Raw genomic sequence first — 8,325 nt, forward strand, 5'->3', positions numbered from 1 at the left:
GGCACTGAACCCGTGAGCTTGGGAGGGGATTTCATCCAAGCAAGGTCTCTCTGATCCTGCTGTGTCCAGACTCCTTCTGGATTTCCAGTCCCACCCCTGGCACACTGTCATCTCTGGCTGGTCTGTCTATGAAGCTGGAGCGCCATGCAAGACAATGGAACCTTCTGTGTGGCCTGTCCTGGCGCTCTGGGGCGAGGGCTGACTTGAGCTGCTTCGTCTGCTCATCTGCTCTCTGCCAGCTGCCCTCAGACCTCCTCCTGGGTGCAGCAAGTTCCCACTTGAAAGGGAGGTGGTCTTTACTTGAGGGGGTGGGTACATGCCTGTTTGCGCCTTGCCCCAACAGCCTTGTCAATGCCCAGCCACTTCTGAGGGCTGGAGGGACAGGAGCTTCCTTTTTTCTCCCTTTGTGTCTCCTCACATGGGTACACAAGCCCATCTGTAGTCCATGTACGTGGAGAGAGGACGCCTTCTAGAGCCGCAATTCAGAGACGGCAGTGCTTCCACCTTTCTTCAGCCATTTTCCTGTAAAAACGAAACCAAGTTCTTAAAGCAAATATGATATCCCACTAACTAAACTTGCATTGCCTTAAGGAATGATGTTTTCTTCTCGTGCCTGAAATAACATGGCGGAGGGTTTTGAAGAGAAGAGAGGATGCGTGTTTTGTTTAGGTCTTCTGTACTTGTCTTCTGAGAAGTGTTAAAATATTTATTAGGCTTGAAATGCAATGAATGGAGACAGACGCAACATTCACAGAGGGACCTCCAAGGCTGGTTGAGCTCCTCGTTTCTACACAGCTGAGTGTGCGTCAGGGCGACGTCCTTTCCTGGAGCGGCACGTTTTGAACAGTCTGAAGTTGGAGCACTGCGTGGATATTTTTCTTTCCGGAAGGCAAATCCTGCTTGGTCATGGCCACGTCTGGGATCTGGAGAGGAGGTGGTTTGGCGATATAAAGACCTGGTTTTGCGGGACGGTTGTACAGAGCTGCACATCTGCAGGAAGCCTCCCTCCTCGTTTTTGTCCGTATCTCACTTCCAGCGGCCTGTAGGATTGGATCCCAAGGCAACGATGCTAAACAGTTTACAGTCCAGGCGTGCAGCTCGCAGATGTGGGGCTGCCAAAACCCCAAACCTTGCTAAGCCGCAGCTGTCTTGGCCAAAAAAAGAAAAAAAAAAGATACAGAATGCAGCTCAGCTGCCAACTTGAGTTTTCCGCTTCACCAGCAGCCACTCGTTGGACGGATGGCTGCCTCAGCTCTGCTGCCGTGTCTTCCAGTCACCTGCAGCCTCCCGCTTAGCCCAGATGGCTCCATTTTCTTCTTTCTCTTCCTTATGGACACTTAAGGAGTCCGACCATGTTGTTCAGGTGCCCATCACAGTCCAGCCCTGGTGAGGTCATTTCTCCCCCTCAGGGAGCCCTGCTTGTTGGAACTGTCTGGGACCCCTAGGCCCATCTCATTTTCTGTGTTTGAGCAGGGGTGAGGTAAAATCAAAGAGGACTCGATGAGCCTCCTTGGGCTGTTGTAAGCAATGACCCTAGGCCAAGTGGCTTCAAACAGCAGAAACGCATTCGCTCAGCAGAAACATTGAAAATCTGACATGACGGTGTTGGCAGGGCCCTGTTCTCCAAAAGGCTCTGGTGGGCGGTGGCGGGGGGGTGTTGGGGGTACTTCCTTGCCCCTTCAGCTTCCAGACTGCTGGTGGCTGCCGGCACTCCTTAGCGCTGCTTGGCGCATGGCTGCATCACCGATGTCTGCCTCCGCCTTCACATGCCTTCTTCCCTCGGTGCGTCTCTCTGTGTCCCCTCCTCTTCTGATGAGGACACCCAGTCCTTGGATTTAGGGCCTACCCTAAATGCAGTGTGATTTCATTTTGAGACCCTTTTCCAACCATCTTTTCAAATGAGGTCAATTCTGAGATTCCAGGTGAACGTAAGTTTAGGGGAGCACCACTTACCCCACTACTGACCTTTAGGGACATTTGTTTCTCACTTAGACACATGGATACACTCTTAAATAATGTATTTGGAGCCAGGTGCGGTGGCTCACGCCTGTAATGCCAGCACTTTGGGAGGCCTAAGAGGGTGGATCACCTGAGGTCAGGAGTTTGAGACCAGCCTGGTCAACATGGTGAAACCCTGTCTCTACTTAGCTGGGTATGGTGGCGCACGCCTGTAATCACAGCTACTCAGGAGGCAGAAGTGGGAGAATCGCTTGAACCCGGGAGGCGGAGGTTGCAGTGAGCCGAGATCGCGCCACCGCACTCCAGCCTGGATGACAGAGTGGGACTCCATCTCAAAAAAACAAACAGCAACAACAAAAAAGAACGTATTTGGGATCATTGTTTTTAGACAGGGTGTGTTTTTAAAATTTAGCATCAGTCATTTAACATTCACGGGCAGTTTTCCATGTTGCTCTCTTTGCAGCCCTCGTTTTTATTGTCCTGCCATGCGAGTGGCAGATGGCCTCATGGTCGGGAGTAGGGGCTCCAGAGCCTGCCCGGGCTGGCCTCCCGCCCGTCTCTTTTGCTCATTGTTATGAGCTGACCTGTGCTCCCCTCCCTAATTCATATGTTGAAGTCCTAATCCCCAGAATGTGACTTTATTTGGAGATAGACCGTTAAAGGGGTAATTAACATTAAACGAGGACATTGAGGTGGGCCCTAATCCAGTCTGACTGGTGTTCTTGTAAGAAGAGGAGGGAAGGATACACATGCACCAGGGAGACCCCGTGAAGACGCAGGGAGAAGGTGTGGTCTGCAAGCCAAGGAGAGCGGCCTCAGGAGAAACCAACCCTGACGGCATCTTGACCTTGGACTTCTAGCCTCCGGAACTGTGAGGAACCCCTAAGCCCCTCGTTTCCTCCTCTATCAAATCAGGGTCTTCAGAGCGCTGGAGGGAGGATTGAAGGAAAGAATGCCCACACGCTGCCCCGTGCGGGGCTGGAGGGCACAGCGGCCGGGTGCTAGCCAGGTTCAGTTCCCCAGCCTCTGCTGCTGCGCAGCGAACGGTTTCTGTTCAGTCAGTGGTAAACATTTACTGGACCCCAGTTACAGCTCTTTTCCCTATGACAGATGAGGCTCTGGCCAGTACCTGGGCACACTATCTCTGGCCGCTTTCTTGGAAGAAAGTTGTAGGTGCATTTTTTTTTTTTTTTTTGAGACAGGGTCTGACTCTATCACCCAGGATGGAGTACAGTGGCGTGATCCTAGCTCAATGCAGCCTCAACCTCCCCAGGCTTAGGTGATCGTCCCACCTCAGCCTCTTTAGTAGCTATGACTGCAGGTGGGTGCCACCAAGCCCTGCTAATTTTTATAGTTTTAGTAGAGACAGGATTTAGCTATCCCCACCTCAGCCTCCCAGAGCACTGGGGTTTCAGGCATGAGCCACCGCGCCCGGCCTTAGTTGCATTCTCCATCCTCTAAGTCACCTTTGCTGAGCCCCGTCCCAGGAGCACCCTGTTACTGCGTGCTCCTGAGCCAGGCCCAGGGGGTCCTTGGCCGGTGGCAGTCAGAAGTCTGCCTGTGCACCCCATGTAGAGCAATCGGGCTTCCCACAGCCCAGGCACATGAAGGCTTTGGGGGTGACATCCTCTCTTTCTCCAGGCTGTCTGGGTCCAGCGGTCACAGCTGCCTCCCAGTCACTGCAGCAGCGTGGGAGATGGGCGAGGGCTCTCAGAGGACGAAACCTCTGCCTGAGGGGCTTCTGTACTTGTAGGGCATTTCACACCTGCGCCAGTAGGGAGTGGCCCTTATGCTCTTAATAAATAGTTTGCAGCCCCCTCCCCTCAAGCTTGCTGGCAGCCTCCGGATCTCAGGGTCGAGTCCTGCCAGCCCGGGGCAGTCCCTGAGCTTCCTCCCAGCTGAAGCAGCCTCCTCCCCTCCCCCTCCTCCTCTGCCCTGGGTGCCCCCAACGCCAGCCTTTTTTCTTCTCTACTTTGAAGTCTGAGCCTCAGAGCCACTACAGGCAAACAGGATGTTCCTCTCCCACGCGCAAAGACTTCACACGAGACGCCTGGGTCGCACCGCATCCTGCTCAGAGTGGCGGGTCCCGTCTGCGTGGACCTGGGGTGGGAGTGGGCACAGGACTGAGGCTGGGTGCCAGCCGGGACCCTGGTGCCACTGGTTTCATTAGTCACATTTGAGCGTTCATTGCAAACTTTGAACTAGGTAAGCCTCGAAAAGTTTCCCTTGGGGGCTCTTGTGCTCGGAAGGGCTGAATAAGGCAGATGGTGGCGCTTGCTTAGCACCTTGGTGGGACACCCTGAAGGAGTAATGGTGTTTCTCATCCCCCACCTCACCCCCAGCTATGATTTTTGTATTTTCTGGGATTAAATTTTTTTTTTTTTTTTTTCTGTAAACCTCAGAAAATTACAGTCACACCTGGAATTCCAGGATGGCTACAAGATAGATGACTGCTCTGGCGTGGCATGGGACAGGGCCTTAAGGAGGCAGGGCCTTGCTGAGCAGCTGGAGGACTCGGGCAAGACTAGAAGGGCACCAGGGGATGGGCAGGCGCTAGTTTAACAGTTTAAAGAAAACCTGAAGTCCCAGGTCTTTCTCTGGGTTGTGGACTCTGTTTTTAGTACAGTGACTCAGGCGGTTCTGCTGTGGTTGAAGCCATCTTGGGAAGAGGAAGGTGTAAAATTTGAGGGTTCCAGTTCCCTCCTGAAGCACCTCCTATCTGCCAAGCAGATGTTCTGAGTCCTTTGAGTCCCTCAGATGTTTATTTATTTTTTATTTTATTTATTTATTTTTTTGAGACAGAGTCTCGCTGTGTTGCCCAGGCTGGAGTGCAGTGGTGTGATCTCAGCTCACTGCAGCCTCTGCCTCCCAGGTTCAAGTGATTCTTCTGCCTCAGCCTCCCAAGTAGCTGGGGTTACAGGCATGTACCACCACGCTCGGCTAATTTTTGTATTTTTAGTAGAGACAGGGGTTTCACCATGTTGGCCAGGCTGGTCTTGAACTCCTGACCTCAAGTGATCCACCTGCCTCCACCTCCCAAAGTGCTGAGATTACAGGTGTGAGCCACCGTGCCCGGCCCCCTCAGATGTTTCATTTATAAAATAGTGTATGTGTGTTGGGAAAGGGCAGCCTTAAAATATGTCAGGGTTTTACCATCCACTTGACAACCCCGTCTGGCAGTCAGCGACATTCTAGACATCTCTGGAACTTTCCACTTGGTTGTTCCGTGTACCAGGGTGAACTGTGTGGATTTTTAGTTGCAGAGCATACTGAAAGTTAAGTGGAAAGGTCTGAGAGAGAGAGAGAGAGAGAGAAAGATGAGGGGTGGGAAAGAGATCATACTTCTCAACAGCTGGAAAAGGCTTTGTGCTTCTCCTTTCCCTGCCCCTTTCCTGGGACAAGGGAGGAGGGCAGATGGCACAGGATTGGGTAGGAGTGGGGGAAGATGAATGCTGGTCACAAGGACCATGGCCCAGAAGAGGTTCAGTGGCAGCCAAAGGAAGCTACTGTGCCTGTGGACAGCCTTCTGAGTGTCTGCTGTACCGGCAGGGGCAGCCCTCTAATCTGGGGCACTTCAGCTCTGTCGGGTGTCTTCTTCACTCACCTGACATACCTTAGACTTGTTTCATTCTGGGGATGTGCTCCCCAGCCTGTCTGATGGCACAGATGTTGGCCTGCTGCAGCTGGCTGCTCTGTTCTTTATTTGGGGCCTGTTCCCTTGCTAAGATCATAGTTTGACTGTCCTGCCCTGCAGTGAGCATGCCTCATTTTGACTCTTGGCACAGTAATAGGTTTGTTTGAGATCTCGGATGCCAGACTTACTGGGAGTCTTAACAATACTGGCATCATATGATATATCAGTGATCTTTTTAACACCACTGCCTCTGCAGAAATGGTTTCTATCCGGCTGCCTCAAGCTCTTGGAGAAATACATCCTTGTGTTATCTAGGCAAATAAAGGGGAGAGTCTTAAGGGACTTCTTGATACAAGGGTCTGAATTAGTGCTGTGTGAATCTATATTTCCGTGGAAAATAAAGGCATATTTGTTCATGTGACTGTCTATATATTCCATTGAGATTATTGCATAATGACCAAAAATCTCCAGGAAATCTGCCTTGTCTAGCAGATGGCTTATTTGAGCTTTCTTAGTGTGTTCTTTGCACGTATTAGTATTCTTTGGCACATGGTAGGTATCCAATACTTATCTGATGAGATGATTTATGGCCTGGATTAGCCTCAGCCTTCAGACTCTTTTTTCTTTTCTTCCTTAGATCTTTAATCTCATGAAGTACGACAGCTACAGCCGCTTCTTAAAGTCTGACTTGTTTTTAAAACACAAGCGAACCGAGGAAGAGGAAGAAGATTCGCCTGATGCTCAAACTGCAGCTAAAAGAGCTTCCAGAATTTATAACACATGAGCCCCCAAAGAGCCAGGACTGGCAGCTTTAAGAAGCAAAGGAACTTCCTCTCAGGACCATGCAGGGTTTATCATTGCTTTGTTATTTGTAAGGACTGAAATGTACAAAACCCTTCCATGGGATATGTGTGTTTTATTAACTGCTTCACCAGTAAATTTTGCATGATGGCTAAGCTAACATAAAAAAAAAATAATAATAACTTGGAAGTTTTAGTTCACAAAACAGAGATTCCTTCAACACTGGACACGTCGAGCATTTTGTAGCTTAATTAAGCCTCATATAAGGCCGCAGGGTGAAACACATCACTACCTTTTACCTTGTAAGTGTTTGCTCTACCTCTCTGGTGAGTGGATGCATGTCCACAGGTCACTTAGTAAATTAACTCAAGCATGAGTTGATCCGGCAAACCCAGGCTACTGGGGGTATTGTCTGCCAGTCGCCTTTTGGGTTAAATATTTCTCGAGAGCACGTTCAGTGCTGGAAAAAGAAAATGAATCACTGACAGCCTCTAAAGATTTGGGAAACTTGTGTGTGAGTGTCATCAAAGGGTTATTATTTCTTGTGTGTGGGTTGGTCCTGGTTTTGACCACAACCCGTGACATTTCATGCAATGCAGATAAATAGTTCATCTTGACAGAAACAAGATCTCAAGCAGGAAGGAAAAGAAACACAAGTGGGAAATTGTTCAGGGTCCCCCTGGCGAGTCAAGGTGGTGTTGAATGGCACTGCAGCACAGGTACGTGCCAAGGATGGAGTTGGTGGGGCTCTTCCTTTCTCCTGTACCCATCGCGGACATACCATAATCCTTTCCTCTCTGCTCCCACAGAACTTACTAACTCTGGCTTGAGACTTCACCAGGAAAAAGAAATGCTGCCTTTCAGCCTGCTCTTCTTGGATGGGGAGGCTGCGAATGGGCCGTGCTTGAGCCAGGCTGTCCCCGCCAGCCCAGGAACTCCACTTTTAGAGCAGAGCCCACCAGGGCCAAGGTCAGGCTCAGTTCCCTTCAGTGAATTGTTCGTGCTATTTGTAGGGGGTTGGGTGCTGCCACCAGGCCTTTTCCAGGATGTTTGCTAAGCCCTTTCTGTTTGTACAAAGTGACCAGCTTCTGTTGCGTGTGAGCCTCCCAACTCAGACTTTCCTGTTTGCAAAATTCCCTAGTGTTGAAGGTGGCTGTATAATTTATCAATCAAACTAGGACAGTTTTCTGAGAGAAGAGGGATTGAGCTTAATAATTAGACTGGGATAATGCCTATTACAAGCCCTAATCTGGTTCTATTCTGGGTCACAGTTACCCTACTGATGGCTGTCCCCCACATGAGCTCTTGGGCAGCCCCCCGGATTCCCTAGCCTCGCTGTCTAGACACTGTGGTCAAATGTTTCCTGCCCTTCCATCCAGGGCCTGGGAAAGGGATGGCCTTCAGGGAGCCGTTCACTGCCAAGCACTAAATAACCCAAGGACATTCATCAGAAACAGCAAACACAGGCTTCTCCACCCTCCTCAGGTACCTCCCAGACAGGCCTACTCTGCACCTGTCTTCTCTCTGCCTATTTCCAGAACCTAGGAAGGAGACGGTGATGCTGAGAATGATACCCAAGGGCCCTGTGATCAGAGAAATTCAGTTCATTGTCAAGCAGAGCAGATTGGCGCTTTATTTATTTATTTATTTATTTATTTATTTTTGAGACAGAGTCTTGCTCTATCGCCCAGGCTGGAGTGCAGTGGCACGATCTTGGCTCACTGCAATCTCTGCCTCATGGGTTAAAGCGATTCTTCTGCCTCAGCCTCCTGAGTAGCTGGGATTACAGGCACATACCACCATGCCCAGCTGATTTTTGTGTTTTTAATAGAGACAGGGTTTCACCATGTTGGTCAGGCTGGTCTTGAGCTGACCTCATGATCCTCCCGCCTTAGCCTCCCAAAGTGCTGGGATTACAGGCATGAACCACC

The 8,325-nt window shown here is 50.4% G+C and overlaps 1 protein-coding gene across 1 annotated transcript in view; it reads left to right on the forward strand.

The window, feature by feature from the left end:
- RGS10 (regulator of G-protein signaling 10) overlaps positions 1–6,664 on the forward strand; it is a 38,705-nt gene extending 32,041 nt beyond the window's left edge. Inside the window, exon 5 of the mRNA XM_012001092.1 lies at positions 6,231–6,664. Within this exon, the coding sequence (XP_011856482.1) occupies positions 6,231–6,377 (147 nt within the window). The 3' untranslated portion in view covers positions 6,378–6,664. The remainder of the gene's footprint in view (positions 1–6,230) is intronic.
- The last annotated feature ends 1,661 nt before the right edge of the window (positions 6,665–8,325 follow it).

Source organism: Mandrillus leucophaeus, unplaced genomic scaffold, assembly GCF_000951045.1.
Source record: "Mandrillus leucophaeus isolate KB7577 unplaced genomic scaffold, Mleu.le_1.0 Scaffold65, whole genome shotgun sequence".
NCBI classification, from domain to species: domain Eukaryota; kingdom Metazoa; phylum Chordata; class Mammalia; order Primates; family Cercopithecidae; genus Mandrillus; species Mandrillus leucophaeus.